The sequence below is a fragment of the Diuraphis noxia genome, unplaced genomic scaffold (assembly GCF_037042655.1).
Source record: "Diuraphis noxia isolate RWA-SAM2 unplaced genomic scaffold, SU_Dnox_SAM2 contig0004, whole genome shotgun sequence".
Lineage (NCBI taxonomy): Eukaryota > Metazoa > Arthropoda > Insecta > Hemiptera > Aphididae > Diuraphis > Diuraphis noxia.
In genome coordinates, this window is record NW_028301714.1 from 60,493,576 (window position 1) to 60,512,364 (window position 18,789).

General features: G+C 30.3%; 1 protein-coding gene across 2 annotated transcripts in view; it reads left to right on the top strand.

Annotated features, from left to right (window-relative positions):
* The first annotated feature begins 383 nt into the window (after positions 1-383).
* LOC107170447 (phospholipase A1) overlaps positions 384-18,789 on the top strand; it is a 48,975-nt gene continuing 30,569 nt past the window's right edge. The window contains exons 1-2 of one of the 2 annotated variants that reach the window (XM_089225123.1): positions 384-853; positions 1,099-1,289. In XM_089225123.1, coding sequence (XP_089081249.1) covers positions 1,226-1,289 — 64 coding nt within the window. In that variant the 5' untranslated portion in view covers positions 384-853; positions 1,099-1,225. The remainder of the gene's footprint in view (positions 854-1,098; positions 1,290-18,789) is intronic. The other variant, XM_089225124.1, reaches the window with a different exon arrangement.

An 18,789-nucleotide genomic window follows, 5' to 3' on the forward strand; every position in this document is an offset into this window, starting at 1 on the left:
TTCTTTAATAATACAGTTGTAAAAAATCTGATTTTCAGAACTCTAAATAAACTTCAAAACCTTACTTTTAAATTCTTGAGGTTTTTCGTACCATGCTCAAGAACTTTGAACATTGTATCAACACTGGTCATTTCCTAAGTATTAGGTACTAAAAATCTAAAGAATTTAACGTGTGATCTAATAAAAACTATTTTTTTTTTTTTAATTGGAGTTCGAATAAATTCTTAATTAACAAGGAAAAAACGGGGGTGAGTAAGCTCAGTGCATCACCCTGTACCTAACCTACGTGCGTTTAACGTTTAAGTGCACGAAACTCTTTGACCGAGACCTGTTGAATCGGCCGCTGCGCGCGTACGACCAGAAGCCCACTTACTGCGGATAGCGTCCACGCGCGTCCATGTGCCGGTCACGCGATACAACACGATGGTGTGGAATATTTTTTTTCCGCTCTTACAAACGGTTTGACATTCAGCCGCGGCGGACCTGCATGAGTGCGCGCTCAGACGAGAACGGAAATAATACGTACGAAACGCGGTATAACATAATTGTTGATACTATTAATAACTATCTAACCGGGTACCGAATACTTTTCCGAACATTTCGCTCACGGTTTTTCACGCGCGTGAAACGTTTCGACGTCGTACTCGAGTAGTCGCGATCGGATCGATACTTCGTATGATTAAATATTAAATAATAATATCGTTAGAATATTATAAAGTGCCAGTTTTACGCGAATAAATATACTAATATATATTGTTTTATAGTACAAAGTGTTGTGTTGTTTATTATTCGGTCCGTACCGAGTATAGTGTCGATTGGCCGAGGCAGTTAACATCATAAAATTAATCGACAGGTAAACGTTATATTATTTCTGCATAAGCGTACATTTTTTTTTTTTTTATTAATTTTAATATTATATAATAATCTAATAATAAATTTGTATGCCGTTTTTAATTTTCATTTCGAGCAAAACTCGACATAATATTGATATACTCGATTTTTATATAATAATTTACAATATAATAATAATAATTTGAATATTAAAAAATTAATATTTAATATTAAAATTGTTGATGATTTGTTCATTTGTGATTTAAGGTGAACAATAAATACATTCAGCCGGCATGTCATCCGAAAAACAAAAGTTATCGATGTATTCTTTTCATCTCTGAAGTTCGATAAATGGCTTCAAATATAATACAATTAGAACATAACAATACCGAAGATGAAATGCGATTGCCGAGGAATAAACGTTTTAACGTATTTTATATGCCTCTCTTTTATACCAGGTAAATTAAGAATTGATGAAACACAATAATTATTAATTTAAGTAGATAATAATTATAGTTATATTAATTAGTTTAAACAAACCAATTCGGCCAGTTTAATGAGTGCATTATTCAATCAACGTAGATTATAATGATTCTGACGTGTTGAAATACGTATTTTATAATTAATATTTGAATTTCCTATATTTCATATTTTACAATTTTTTTTTGAATGTTTTCGTGAAAATTGCCATACACTTTTATAATAAAGGCATTTTATAGTTTTCTTAGTTTTATATATTTTGACCTAAAATTATGTTTAAGTTATGATATTTTAGAAACTAAAACTCGTTAGTGCAACGAAATTTTTAGAAGAATATATTAATTACTTTGAGAATAATATTTTAAATAATGGAAATTTAAGGTTAATTTTTAAATGGGCATCACCCGTATCCGCCAAAAAACCGGTTCCCTGATTTAGGCATAGCCTTTTTCCGCCAAACACAAAAAAAGTATGATTCCCGTTTCCGCCAAAATTTATTTTTGTGAAAAGAGGTTACCGTCAATTTGGGAACCATGTACAAATATTATATATTCTTATCATATAAAAATATTTTTATTATTATAAATTATAATGATACAAGTAGATAATAATAATACATTTTATTAAATTATTTCAAATTATAATACAAGTATAGGTCAAATATAGTCTCAATAGAGTTTTGAAAAAACATATCGTTATTTTTAAATAATTAAAAATGCCACAAAAATTATTAACAAATTCCATTTTGAAAATCGTATTAACTGTTGTTAAACTGATGACGAACAGAACAGATACTGAATTAGAATATAAGAATTTAACATTAATCAGATAATTATTGTGTGCAAATTTAAATAAACTATGATACAGTAATACAGTATATACTTCCTTCCGTTATCGACGATTATCAACAATTATCGAAGATTATCGCTGTATATATTGTTGTACCTATTTGCAATTTCGCAATTATTTTCAAATGTCATTGCTATTACTCGTACGTGAAGTTGGCGAGTTGGCCCACCCACTTTGGAGTAGCGACTTAAAATCTTCACCAATATTTTGCGAGTTATTTGCGAGAATTTGCAAGTTCACTTTTAGAATTTGTGAGTTAGCCGTTTATGAGCAGCAAGCAAAATAAAAATGGGTGGGCCAACTTCACGCACGTTGCTATTGCCTGCATTTTACATTACTATTTTATTTTATATATACCACAACATATATATTGCTTAAAAATTAAGACCATTGGTTTCTAAACTTTTTTGTTGCGGAAATGTCTTTTGGCGGAAACGGGAATCGTACCTTTTTCGTTTTTGGCGGAAAAGAGCTATGGCGGAAACGGCCAATATTATTTTAGCGGAAACGGGTAACTCCCATTTAAATATACAACAGCTATGTGTGTCATATACATAGAGATTTTCCTATCATAATCGCCCTTTTTTACTCTTAAAAAAATTCATTTATTCAAATTTGGATTTTGAAATTAATTAAATTTACTTATAACCTTATTTTCATGTTACTATAATTAAATGGTTTTCATGAAATTGTCATAGATTATTCTGTGATGAAATAAACTTATTTTTTTTTCACATCGTTATCAACATTTTCTATTTTTTTAGGAAATGAGTTTTGAAAATGTAAATTATGAAAAAGTTCCTAACATAACAATTGTCAATTACTTCACATTATAACATCTATTTTATATTTTATTTACAATCATAATTAAGAACTATAATAAGTATTATCATATTGGTTCATAAAGTTAAAAAATTAAAAAACTACTCGTTCGAAATTCTATTTAGATATGTATTGCGTAGAATTATCTGCTTAACAATTTACGGTTAACATGAATGGTTCTAATTAGGAAAAAAATTAGTTACGAGTAGATAAAATCTACATAATAATTCTAAAGTTATATGAATAAATCATAAGTATTCATAAATAATGAAAATTCCAAAAATGTTAAACTAAGTATATGAAAGAAGAGTATAATAGATAGGTTGGCTCGCTTAAAAATTGATAACAAAAAAATGTTTTATGATTTGATACAAATATTACGCGTCTAGATTTTGCACTTATTGGCTGTGACACAGAGCACACGAATGGTCACTATAACGTGAATATTAAATTTTATTTTTGTGTGTAAATATAATCGACAAAAACGCAAACCTATTATGTTATTACATTCAGGATGGATTAAAATTAACGAGTAACATACGAGGGGAAATCGAATATGGCTCTTAAATAAAAACTTATTTTCATTAAATTGAGACACGCATGTACCTACTGCATAATATAAAATTACAAACATCGATTTAACAACCAATAATAATTTATATCAACGTTTTATATTCTAAATGTAGCCATTTTATTTTAAATCATAGGTAAGTGACAGGTGTTGGTGTACATACATAATATGTTTGAATGTTTAAAATGGTAATATTAAATTTTGCTTGTGAAAAAAATGAATACATTTTTTGAATAAGGAATTTCTAGTTTCAAATATTTCATAACTATTAACTATATAATATGATGTATTATTTATAGATATTAAGTACAGAATGGTGACAAATTTACTTATTTTTTTTCTTATTCATATAGTCAGTCATTGTGTTTAAATATAGGTACGTATGTAACAACATTAAAATGAAAACACACGCGGAAATATATTAAACGTTTAATATTGGCATGTGACATCACAAAATATTTGAAATGTGTTAGTTTTTCTCGTAAAAAATCGATTCGAATTCAGCTACCTACTATTATCACGTGGCATTGGGCCAGTTGAAATTTTACATAATTAGTCACTGCAGTGATGAGCATTATAATAAATAGGGTTCAGGACTTGTTGTATTTGCATATTTTTTAATAATGACTGCAGAATAATCTAAGTAAGATACACATTTGTTTTAAGACATAACGGATTGAAATACAAAAATTTTGTTTGCATATTTTTGCATATTTTACCGTTTTTAGGCAAAACGCACATTTGACCAATTTTGGCAATTTAATTGTTATTTATAGCATATTTGCACAGTTTTCGTTTTATGTTAGGTAAATTTATTTTAAAGGTTAACATTATTTATTTACTTTCATGCGTCGGTCAATATACCTATCGAACATACACAGTAATAATACATAAATAAATACATTTTTATCAATTAACTAATAAATAATAATATCTTTATTGTTGTAAAAAAAAAAATTAATTAATTAATGAATGAATAACTGTACAAAATATTAAAAAAATATGAATTAAAAAAATTATTCTATAATTTAAATAAATAAATAAAAATTTTAACGGCTATTAAAAAAATATTGAGTTGCATATTTCGGTTATTTTAACTTTTAAGTGAATATTTGTATGAATATTTCCTATAATTTGCGTACAATAAGTTCCGAATCTTAATAAAAAATAATAATAAACGATTAAATTATACGTAATTTATATTCATGTTCAATCATCAAAAATCAAATACTTACAATATATTTTAGAATTATGAGTTTCACAAACACATGTCAATTATTTTTCGAACCGTTCGTAAATAATAAATATCGTATTACAATAAATTTTATTCAATATGCAATTGATTCAATGAATCGTTTTCACAATGTAATATGTGCCTATGAGAAAAGTGTAAAGATGTGTTGGTTTCACGGCCCTAAACAGCCAAAGAGTTATATGTTACCAACCTGTTTCTATTGAACTATGAAATGACTTCTCGTGAACTGATAAAATATTCTAAAATTATCAGTAGAAAATCGGTACACATGGACAAGATAACAACGGTTAATTTATGCATTTACGGTGATATTAAAACTGACCAGCAAATCAATTTAATCAGTTTATTAAAAAATGATGATATAGTTACTCTACAGCTCAATAGTTGATATTTATGAAAATAAATTCTATGATACAATATAAAACGAATGACGATAACGAGGTGAGAGTACCTAAGTATACAACGTATAAGCGCCTTCCTATCGACTGTCGTATTCGAATCGGTTGTAATACTTTTTCTTACCGACGCATCTACATTTTAGGGGTATGAACATAGGGTTGATGCTAATATACAAAGCATAATGAATATCGCTTGTTCTATTATTACTAATAAAACAATTGTTGCAGATATCTATGTATTTACCTATACTATATTATGCACATTACATATTGATATTATAACTATATAGGTATGAACGTATGTACCTATTATTTACGGTCTTTAAGGCTGACCTTGACCCAAAACGCACATGCAACCACTAGTGCGGGGTACTATTATCTATGGCTAATCGACAATCGTTTACCCATAATAATAGTAGGTAATATATTATGTATATTATTATATATTATGCACACTGAGATTTTATTTGATTATAGCAATTATTATTATTATTACTTTTAATATTTATTTCATATTTACGGTCAGTAGACAATTTTTTATCGTTTGAATAGAAATTAGTTCCCCGTCAATAATATTTTACTATTATTGATTAGATATTATCACCAACGTAATAATATAATACCTTCAATAGGTACATTTTACTATTGTAAGTATTGCTTACAAATTTAACTATCCTTAAATGTTTTTACTATTTTTCGTTTTACCAGCGACGATTAGTAATATAACGTTAAATAATAGAGCTCGCTTGACTTGCATATATTAAACTATAAACTATAATAAACGTATAAACGCACACAATACAACACAACAATAATAATATACCAATCTAGTTCCATAGTTATTATAAATTATTTATTTTTAAAACAGACAATTTTTTTTGTGATTTCGTAGTTAAATTATTATTGTTATATATATAGATGTGTGTGTGTGTTACGCCTTACACAACTATATATATCGGTGATTTTTTAAATATGCTCACCACATTTTCTTTTATTTAATAATAAATAAATTCAGACGCGGATCCAGAAAAATTTAACAGAGGGTGCTCAAAAAAAAAAAAATTGTTACACCTTTCTATTTATTTAAATATTACCATTTTCTATTTGATTTATTAGTGCTAACTTTTTTTTCATAATAATTGTTATCGGTGCTTTCCGCCGTTGACGCGTGTCGTTATACACACGAGTATACTTCGAAAACAATTAACAATAATAGTTATTATTGTCGTAGTGACGGCGATAACAAAAAGCACCGAAATTATTATTATTATTAATTTTATTTTGAAAAATAACAAATTATATAATTTATAATATAAATTTATTTTTTTGGTGTCTAGATGACAGGGGGTGTCTGAGCACCCATAGCCCCCCTCTGAATCTGCGCCTGAATAAAATTATTCAAATCCTAATTTTTAAATTTCTGATATTTTTTGTACCACTTAAAGAATGTACTGAGGCGATACAAATTTCTATTTCAAATGAGAATACCCATTTTTACTACAAAATATTTTACAGATCATTTTCTTAAAAATGTTCACGTATCTAAATCTAAATTCTAATAATATGGGTTGTCTCCTAATTATTAAAACGCTTATATTAAGATGACGCTATATCAGTATATTTGTTGTTTCAGTCTTACGAATGCGTAACATGACAAATGTACGCTGAACTGCTACGCTCGTATAATAAATTGTAAAATTAAAATTCTCATAACTCACTTAAAAACTGTATCATTATAAAAATACTTAAATACTTCCAACAAAGAAAAGATAATGTTCTTGCCATCAAGTTTTATAAAAGGTCTATTCACTCTATTTTGTAAGCTAACTGAGTAAAACGTGAACCAGCAGTTCAGCCTAAATTTGCTATGTTACGCTTTTGTAAGACTGAGACAAAAAATACTGATGTGGCATTCTCTAAATGGTTTTACAAAAATATAAACCATTAAATGTAGATAATATTAGGTGGATTATTTTTACAAATTATTTTGGTATTCATGTCGTATGCGGTCTACCGCACACTTGTCATCTACCACGTTTATGTTTCTACACGTCATATGCGGTATACTGCCGCGTATCTATATATATTTTTTTGGTTTAAAACATCGAATTATTAAAAAAATGCATGGTACATCTCCATCATTGCTGCCCTCGTATTTGGCGGAACAATGGTGGCGATGGCGTCTAAAAAACAAGAATGACAACACATTTGATTATTTTTTTAAGAGAGCAAGAGAGGTTAAATTATATTGTACTTATACCTAATTTAAATATCGATTAAAGCATATTTCTATATAATTTTACATTTTTTGTCAGTTAGTTTTTAATACATATACTAATTAAATTTACCTACATAGTTTTATATATTTTTTTGTATTATTAAATAGGTATTATATTGAAATTCTACATTAATAAATTTATTGTAATTCTACATTTATGTATTCCATCATTCATATTTTTAACCATGTGGTAGACACCGCATGCGTGGTATACGACAAATGTGCGGTAGACCGCATATGACGTGTAGAAACAGGCGCGCGGTAGACCGCATACGACATGAATACCATTGTCCATTATTTTTATGGATAGATCAATAGTAGCGATTAACATTGCAAATAATTTAAGTCTCCATATCTACTCGTACTGAACTCATTACCATACTATCCCCATCACCACATATTATCCTTATTCCTTAGTACATACATTTATATACTTGAAACAAAAACTTCTTGTTCGAATTTTGATTTATACTAATACTATCAAGATATATAGAAGATATAAATACATAGGTACTGAAAAACAGTTTATTTTTATTTTTTTATTAAACCGATCACTAGTAGTGGCCACCGATGGTGGTGTGAGGGAATGAAATAGCACCATTTATTTTTTATTTCTATGTTATTGAAGAATTCAGGCCCAAAATAATTAAAACTATTAACGCCTATGATTCATAACTTATGCTGGTAAGTCATCATTTTGTAGCCATTTGATTGTGTACGAAAAACTTGAGTGCTCGTATAATAAAATTATTGACTCTAGTTCGAAATTTAAATCAGATGCGTTTATTATAATATGCCGTGGGCCGCTGCAGCAGTCATAACAAGAAGGTATCCGCGGTAAATACACGCAACAACTAGGTTGTGGTTTCACCATATTTAACGTGGTATACGCGCGGTGGCGGGTATGTACGGTGAAATAAAAAAAAAATATCGGAACAGAATATAGATGCAATTCTTTGGCATATCGTATATTTATATAATAATATAATATGTATGGTGACACTGAGGCGAACACACACATTAGTTGGCGCGTTGCGCATTGGGCCACAATCGGTCGACCGTATACGACGGTATAATTTGTGCGTGAAAATTAAGATTATAGGTGCTCAACGAATTATAATAACAATTTAAAATTACCGCGAATGTAACGCGTTATATACGAATTTAGAGGCGAACTCAACCATATAGTATGCATAATATAGTAAAATATACAACGAAAGTAAGACCACTGTTGTAGTAGTTGTTAATAGGTACCTATCAGTTGCGATTTCACATTTTTTTTATTATTAATTTTTACAGTTGTGCATTCAAAATATGTTATACATAAACCAAGTATAGCGTTATAGACTGCATCCGAATTGATTGGCATAAAATGATCAGATCAATTTCACCATTAATATTTCATATAATAATTATCATTAAGTCGTGAGTTTACTGGTCTTTCAAATCATTTTATTTACCACATAATATAGGTGCACGTCATATTTGAATATAACATAGAAGAATAAGGCATAGGTATCGACATTTCCGATTCTTCTTACCAAATTGACAAGCTGCATAGCTAAATCTAACAATTTTAGGGTTTGATTTAAATTTGAGTAATTTAATTAAAATCGTAATGCATCTATATACATATTACATTGTATATAATAAAAATATTATGTTAGTGGAATGTTATTTGGACGTATATAAATGTTTTTTTTTAAAGCGATAAAAATGACACTGATTCACTTATATTAGACGGCCACATCAAACCGAATGTACAAGTACAGTCCTGCAGGTGATTGCTCGAATTGGGTTAGGTCTGCAGCAGAACAATTGGAGATGAGGTATATACTCTGATAAGTGCATTTTCGCGTACTACCAGAGCATTCCGAGCACTGCAGTTCGAGTCAGCTATACATATGTATACTTAGTAATATTCTTTATTATTCATCTGTTCTACCGAAAAGAAATATTTATATAGGTCTCAGGTGTAGATCATAAATTGAAGAGGGTTTATTTAAGGGGTGTATACAGGGATAGGGATCGTTTTATTGTTGTGACATCAAAAGAATCGTCTACACCGGTGTGGTTATTGTAATCATACGGCTGTAAAAGATCTGTCTCAAACCCTATGAACGGAAATGTTTTCTACTCGGCGGAAATAATAACACTATGGAAAAAAAAATATAGCTATTATAATAATCACGGGCTTTCTGTGTCAAACCATCGCGTATAGAACACGATGCTTAACGATTTTATTATTGTATATAAAATTCTGGTTTTGTGGCGCCGTGTTGGCGACGGCGGTATGTACACACAAACGCTACACTCGAACCCGAATCAATAATAATATAATAATATGATATACTTATAATAATGAAGGAATTGTCGAAGGATAATTAACACCGTAAATAACGTGCCGGATATCTTATTTCAATAAAACGTTTTGTGTGTAGTCGAGGTGTACCCGGTGTAACAGGTAAACGTTTACTCGGAATTTATTATTAACGCGAAAGGTCGTGGATATAGGTAAACGCCTAAAATATGTATCGAAATTCGACTCTCTCCCCCGCTCATCCGATCGGGCGCCAAGGTTGGGCATTCTTAAAAGCCGATAGGTACCTAGGTACCTAGGTATATAATATTATTATATATTATATAGGTATTATAATCGCAGCTGTATTTTGTCGTCGTTTATGCGCGCAGTATAATAATAATAATAATATTATATGGAAGCGACTGGTTCTCGGTCAAACGGATACATTTTATAAGACCGGTTTGATTTCACTCTAGTCGTGCAAAAGAAGAAAAGTACCTATTATAATATGTGTATATGTACCTACACGCGTGCTCGAATGTATATATGTTTGCGTGCGTGTGTGTGTGTGTGTGTGTGTGTGTGTGTGATGAACCCAAAGGGCATAAGTATTATTTTCACCGTATACATGCTATTCGATTAATATAGGCAACGAATTCCGGAAACGTTCACTTTTCGTGGGCATAATAATTAATAATATATGGGTAGTCTTCCGATTTTGGATGATCAGACGCGAAACGCGCGTACCCTCCTCCTGGCTCGCGGAAGATCGGCCACAGCGTCTGCACAAAATCGGGTCATCCGAATAAGAAACGCACACACAGATAATACAATAATAATAGGTATATACGTGTGGTTTAATATTATATACTCGTGTGTAATTTATACACCAAATTATATTATAATTTATAGATAAGTAACCTCTATAATTTTATAAAAAAGTTTTGTGTATTTCGTCTTCCACATAGTAGGTATATACAATAAAATAGCAGTTATTGTACAGTTGCAATGACAATTTTTAAATTAATTATTATAATTATTATATTATTATTATAATTATTAACTATTATATTTTAAGAAATTTACTGTATATTTTATCTTCCACGTAATTCATTTTTAAGTATTTTAAATTAGAGAAATACGATTTCAAGATGAACGTGGGCGGGGCCAAGTCCTAATGGGATGAACGGGTGGTGGTGAGCATATAGCGAACAGGGTGGTAGAGCCCCCAAGTCATCCATACTGAATGCTAATATATATTTCGGGTTTACTCTATAATTTCACAACCAACATTATAATATACAGTATTTAGATTATAATAAATTTTACGATAAAAACAAAATAATATTTTATCCGTGTGGATCCATAATTCATTGAACCCAACAACTGCACTACATTTTCAAACGATATAGAAACGCATTGGAAACACATGAAAACCATCATTATTACTAAGCTATAGTTAAATCGTTTTACAACGTGCGGATCAAGTACACAAATTATCTCAGCTATTAAAAACTTTTAAAAATTATAATATTTCATTATTAAAGGAAAAAATAGGAGGGCGACCTTGCTTGGCGAATCACCCTCTATAGAATATTACTTATTACAATTCTAACTCTACGAAGATCTATCTACTAATGGCTTTGAGGTTAGTGGGTAAGTGGGAGTTGGATTTGCGATACGAATACTCTGCGCCACCGTTGAAGAAGAATATTATTTGAATAATTTCTGGAACCCGATTTTCAAAAGGCGAGCAAGTTAATGAAAAAATATTACTAGAGTCAAGTAAATGTTAAGGATTATAAGCTATAAGTCGCTAAGCGTATAGTTAAAAAATATACTATGTGTTAAATACCAAAAGTTTAAATATAATATGAAGCAAAGTATTATTAACTATTATAAACTCTGTTAAAAAGCAGTTAATAAGTTTTTGAAATTAATCGGGGTGGGGGGGAGGCACGGGGGAAACGTCCTAGATTCGTATTGAATACCTACATCGCGGTTGTTTCTTCTCGCGTGGAATTATTTTTTTCTTATGAGACGACGAGCACGCATTTCTTCAAAACTATCATATTATGTACAATTTGTATCATGTGCCGTCGCGCAGGTACGTACCTACGTGTGTTAGAGTTATCGCCGTCGTCGTGCAAAAATTATAATAGCTCAACATTACTATATCATCGTTTGATTGACGTGTGGTTTTCGCTTTTTTATGAACCGTTGAAGATATTCAATACTCGTGTTTTATAGGCGAAAAATACGAATTTCACGCAAACGAGGGTCGTTGTTGTTTAAGTTTGTCCATCACAACCGTCCGTCATCGGGAAAGAACTTAATTTTACAATATTATCATGATTCACAACCATATAGGGCCGGGATGTTGACGATTTTCGCATATTTTTTTGGAACATCATAGATGAAGCTTTTCTAGCATAAAATATGTTTTAAATTTCAATAACACACGAATCTATTTAACAGTTTAACTAATTTTTATTTTCCGTTTTTGTTTTTTCGTCTTAAGTTCGTTCTTTGATGCTGGGGTCCTGGGGAAAGTTTTACTTTTTTTTTTTAACAAATGAGTGAAAAATGACGATCTAAATTAGATCGAAGTTAATACAATTATTTATTGTGTTTGAAATTAAAAATTAAGATATTTAGGTATTAAAAATAAATAAACTTGTGTTTTTATTCACTGGGTAGAAAATATAAAAATATATTAATGACAAATAATTAGATCATTATTAAACAGTTTTACGAGCGTTTTTTTTTAAAAATTATTTAGGTCAATGACATATATAAACATTTTTATAAGGCATCAACAATTATGGGTCCTAATTGTAACTTATTATTATCGTCTGATTTGCGGTTAGGTTTTCGTTTTTTTTTTTTTATAAATCGTCACCAATACTCGATGATGATATTTGTCCGATTATATGAGTGAAAAATACTAGTTAAACGTAAGCGCGCCTCGTCGACGTTTATGTGTGACCTAATCACTCTGACACCGTCGGAAACTGTTTTTTTATAGATTTAGACGTATTCCACAACGGTGAATTAAAAATATAGCCGTCGGGCGTGTGTGTGCGGTATAACCGGTCGATTGGATTGCGATCTCGATCAGGACTTGTATTGCAGGTTGTCTCGTCTGTACAAATATTTCGTTGACAAAACATGCTGGTCGTTTAAGTTATTTATAAAATACCGATCTAAGTGTAAAGGTACGTCGTCTCCCGAACGCGTTCGAACGGTAGCACTACCGCAACCTCCCAATAGCGGACACTGATATATTTTATTACACGTTTGTTCGCGTGTATAAACGACGAGATATGAAAACAAACCTTTTTGAAGACTATGTTCTATACACGATCGGAGGATAATATAATTTGCTATAACATATTAGGCACCAACTATAATCTGATTGACGTAGTGGTTTTCGTTTTTTTTTCTTATGAACCGTCATCATCTATATGGTATTTTTTTATATGAGCTATCCGTAAACGAGGTCGTATCACCTCTCTAATATCGACGTTTATGTGCGAACTTATCACTCTGAAACCGCCGACAGTCTTGTAAAAGATACATTTTAAAAGCATTCAAGTACAGACAAAATTCTAGTTTTGAAAATTATTTTAGTATTTGAAATGTTCTATTAAAATGTATTAAATATTTTTTATAATATTTTATTAAAATAATTTATATACTTCATAAAAAAGTATTTGAGCTATACAGATACAAATACTTTAAAAATATTTATGGATATGTACCTACTTTAAAATGTTTAATGAAACATTTGGTGTAACTATAAAATACTCATCTGTTTTCTTTGTGAAAATATTTTAAATTGGGTTAACTATTATAGATTCTCGATTTTTATTATTTTTAACTTACCTAAATTATTAAAATAGAAAAAAAATATGATTATTTGATTTAAATTCAGATAGTTTTTAAAAATATTTAAAATACGTATTTGAGTGCTTAACAAATAATTCTTTAACCCAAGTACTTTGCAAGACTGTGCTCCCGGTAATTATATTAAATACGTATTTAGACATATTCCATAACGGCACATAAAAAATATATGTGTGTGCGGTGTAGCCGGTCGATTGAACTGCGATGTCAAACAGGATTCAGAACTTGCTACAGGTTGTCTAGCCTGCAATAGCCAATAATGGCGTTGACGAAACGTGCTTATCGTTCAAGTAATGCATGCAATACTAAACTACATATTATTATATGCGTCGTTTCTCGAACGGACGTACGACCGTAGACTCCCAATAGTGGACACTGATTTTTGTTCCGGAAATATTGTTCAATATATTACGTGCTTAATGATTATAAAAGATGAAATGTGAAAAAAAATCTTAATAAATTACCCCATGTTTTTGGAAAATTTATAATATTACTATATTAGATCATGTATTTTGCAGAATTTTTTGTTTAATGGTTATAATAATATTATTATTATTTAGGTACTACTTCATCATCATAATAACGAATGATATCACCAAATATATAGTGACTGATGAGAAATTTAACAAAAAATGGGTCTTACGAATTTAAGACCCTAAGCGTAAGTCTATGGCCCCAAACCTGCAAACAATGTGTCATGATGTTAAAATATAAAGTCATCATCACTTTTTTCCAGATCGATTAAAAAAATCCGACAAAAAACACTTACTACAGTCATATAATTGTATAGTATTATGCATAACAATATTCACTGCTAAATACGTGACACGCCACTATACTATTATTTAATCATCAGAGTTGTGAATTGAAAGCAATAAAAATTGTTGAATATGCACCAATGTGCAAAAAATTAAAACAAACTAAAAATTAATAAAAAAAAAAATGCTACTTATTTTTTAAAAATACTGAGAAATTAATTTTTATTTATATTTGAGATTACAAGTAAACCAAATGTTTAAGAAAAATTTTAAAACCATACAACTTAAAAAAATTCAACTGTTATATCAAATTACATAATTTTGTCAGTCTGATAGTTATAATGAATATAGTTATACGCATAATTTATTTATTTATAAGAATATGTTTAAACTGGAATATTTGAAGCAAATAGGAATCTCATTCCATCAATATGCAAATAAAAACCATTCAAAGTGCGTTGGTATTAAACACGGTGATTATCTTAAATGTTAACACTCGTTGTTGTCTCGAAAAGTATAGCGTATATTTGGAAATATCGTTCCAAAGCAGCGTTTTTGAAAATATTACATTTCTACTATTTTAATACTTAGTTTCAATATTTAGCATTCTCACTAAAGCTTAAATTTTATTAAATCATCTAAAAAATTATAGTTAAAAACCGTTGATACTTTGATACTGTTCTAGTAGCTAAAATTAAAATTATTAAGTTAAATTTATTCTTTATTAATTTATGTGCCTTATTACCTCCTATGAGATATGTAAAAATCTACCTCCTTTAATTAATAACCAAATTAATTAGAACTTGAAAGTTATTGTACAGTTTCATCCTTTTTTTTTTTTTTTTTTGTTATTTTTCAAACACATTTTTTTTTATTGTAGGAAGGACAAACATTGTCGAGCAGTAAATTAAAAAGAAGTTTTGAGACACATTTTTAGAAAACAATAATAAATAAATTGTTTTCTCGAAACATTGTTTGTGTATTATAGACATGATTTATACCCCTCCCCCTACACACAAATTCATCACGCTACGCTTGTGGGCTCTGCAGCTGCGATGGTAATTGTGTTGGTTTTCAAAAGTCGCGCTCTAGTTCGTCATACGATTATACAGTTCTCTTGGCGTAATGATAGTTCTGCCTCAAATCATAATATTATTATACGTTCTATATAAATATTCTACTTGGTAACCACGGTACCAGTAGGCACATATATATTATTATAATATTGTAGTATTAATAAACAGAGGAGATCGTTATAAACTTATAAGTTATAACGTAATAACGAGACGAGCGGTTGTTTTTTTCAACTTGTTATCTCGTGTATCTCGGCGTGCGTTTATGGTGAGACGGTGAGTTGTACAGAGTGCATGCTCACCAATTTTTTTATCATCAATAATTCAATCTTTGAAAATCTTATTTTTGTAAATTTTAAATATCTGCTTACTTTTATTAATCCTTGTAGATTATATATATTTTTAAATTGTTGAGATTTTTCGTTCCATTTCATGACAAGCATTCTGTGGAGATACAAACTTCTGTTCTTCAAATGATATAAGACATTATAGTAGATCTTTCTATTAAAAAATTATTTGGTGGATAATTTTTTTTTTTTTGAAAACGTTGACGTACAAAATCAAAAACCGAACCACTAGTTCTTTGGTTGTTTAACTTTGTTTAACTAAAATTATTGTTGATTTACGGAAACGAGTTTGGAAGATGTGCGAATGCTATAATATAACGTAATATGAAAATGTAAGTAATTATTTAATTTATACTTAACACATACATAATTAATCTTTTAACATAATATATAATTTTAAAAATTGTCTAGTTCTCGCCATTTGAAAAACAGAAGTTTTCATCGCCTCTATGCATTCCATAGAATATTACTAAAATTCTTTTTATTTTTTATTTTACAATTTGAAACACACAATCTGTAAAACATAGCACAATAAGTATATATGATATTATAATAGTAACATGAATATCTTGAATTAATAAATCACCCATTGGTGACACTTGGCTGGGAATTAACGCTGTCTGGAGTCTAAAACTTCGTTTTTTTTTAAATATATATATTTATAACAAGTCACGTTCACAGTTCCTTTTTAAAATACGCCGAGGGTTTCCCGGTATGGTTTGAGTGTAGAGGCTCTTTATCAATGGATTTTGGTTGGTTTGTAGGCGATTATGAAAGCGTTTGTAAAAATCTACAGCTTCTTCTGTCACAGTTTTCATTGTGAGGTCTTTATGTAAAGTATAATTGGACACAAAAGGTGGAGCATTTGTAATTTTTCTAAGAGCAATATTCTGAAACTGTTGGATTTTGTTAGTATTAGATACCTTAGCAGTACTCCACAATTGAAGACCGTAGGTCCACATTGGTTTTAATAGTGTTTTATACATAAGAACTTTAACTATTTAGCTTAGAGTGTTTATTATTTGTAAGCAAGGGACGTAAACTGCGGAGTCGGGCATTTAAAGCAAGTCTTTTGATACGGATGTGGGCATTCCAAGTAAGGCGTTTATTCAAATTGAGTCCTAGGTATCTAACTTTGTTAGACGTTGGAATAGGAACATTATTTAAAGAGAAAATTTGACAGAAGGAGTGACATAAAGTGAAAGTTGTATGTACTCACTTATTTGGATTTGGTTTAATTCGCCATTTCATGTACCATTCTGACATTAAATTCAGATGAATTTGAAGGTTCGAAGATGCAATTTGGAGGTTTTTGTCGATCGAGATTATAGCTTTGTCATCCGCGTAATCGGCTACTATAGTATTTTGAGAGACAGACTGGTCTGATGTGTAAATATTGAATAAAATAGGTGAGAGGATTCCACCCTGAGGGACATCAGTGAAAATTTTTTCAATTCCCGAGACAGAAGATCCAAACTGGATTTGGAAATGGCGGTTAGTTAGATAAGACTTAAGCAGTAATTATAAAGAGGGGGAAAGACATTTTTTTAATTTGAAGAGAAGGCCTTCATACCAAACTCTATCAAACGCTTGGCTTATATCGAGAAATGCACAAGTGCAGTAATATTTTTTTTCCAGAGAAAATGAGATGGCGTCAACTAATCTGTGTACTTGATGTATTGTGCTATGCGCCGAGCGGAAGTCAAATTGGGAGTTTGGTAGGATCTTATTCGTGACGATGTAGAGTAAAAGCCTTTTGAGTATTAGTCTTTCTAATACTTTTGCTAGAAATGGCAATAGGCTTATTGGTCTGTATTGGTCTGTATGATGAAGGTAAGTCCAGTGGTTTGTCAGGTTTGAGAATTAAAGTTATATTGGAGAATTTCCATAGGAGTGGAAAGTATGATAGACTTAGATTGAATTAAATAAATGGGTTAGGAATAGAATAGCTTTTTTCGGTAGGCACCTAGCGACTTCAGCGGTTATTAAGTCGAAGCCGGGTGATTTTTTAAGAGAGTACTTCTGTATTGTAGATTTAATGTCGTTTGGTGTAAAACTTTTTTCGGGAATATAAAGAGGCATGGGAGAGTCAAGATACTGAGTTATTAATGCTCTGAGAATCGGGTTAAAGATATCAGGGTGTGGTTTAAATATTTCAGATAGGTGTTGACGGAAAACTTCGGCTTTGTCTTCATCAGTTATAGCAATAGTAGTGTCATTTTTTGTTAAGGGTGGTAAGCTAATCTTATACCGTAGAAGTGTATTTGTTTCTTTCCACAGGCTGCCGTCTGAGGAGGATATATTTGCTAATTTTTGTTCTAGGATAACTGATTTATATTTTGAAAGATATTTTTTAAGCAAGTTGGCCAGTTTATTGTATATTATTTTATGAGAAGGTAGGAGAGAGGTTTGATACCGTGCTCTGGCTTTCATTTTTTCAGCTGTTAGCGAGGGTATGTGTTGTGGGAGAAAAGGGTTTTCGGGAGTCCGAGAACTTTTTGAACTCGACTGTGACTCCCAGGCCCTGTTTGGATGATAGAAGTGAATTTATCCACTGTATTATCAATATCGTCATATGTTTTTAATTTGAAATTAAGATTTATCTCTTGTTCTACTAAGTTATGGAATTTGATACGGTCTGTTAGTGGAGAGAAAAGTTTAGGAGGTGTCATTTTAACTGTTGGAGAAGCACTGACCGTTAATAGAACTGATGAATGGTCGGAATTTAGATCTAAGATATTTTCCGGGGTGCAGTATAAATTACTTGGCCTTTTACTAACAAATATGTCTAGTATATCAGGTTTTTTACGTAGTAAAATGTATATGGGACCCGGTGGAGCCAATACCTTGTATTTTTTAGCATTGGTAAAATTGTAGAGTACATTACCGTAAGGGTTGGTTGCGCGACACCCCCAG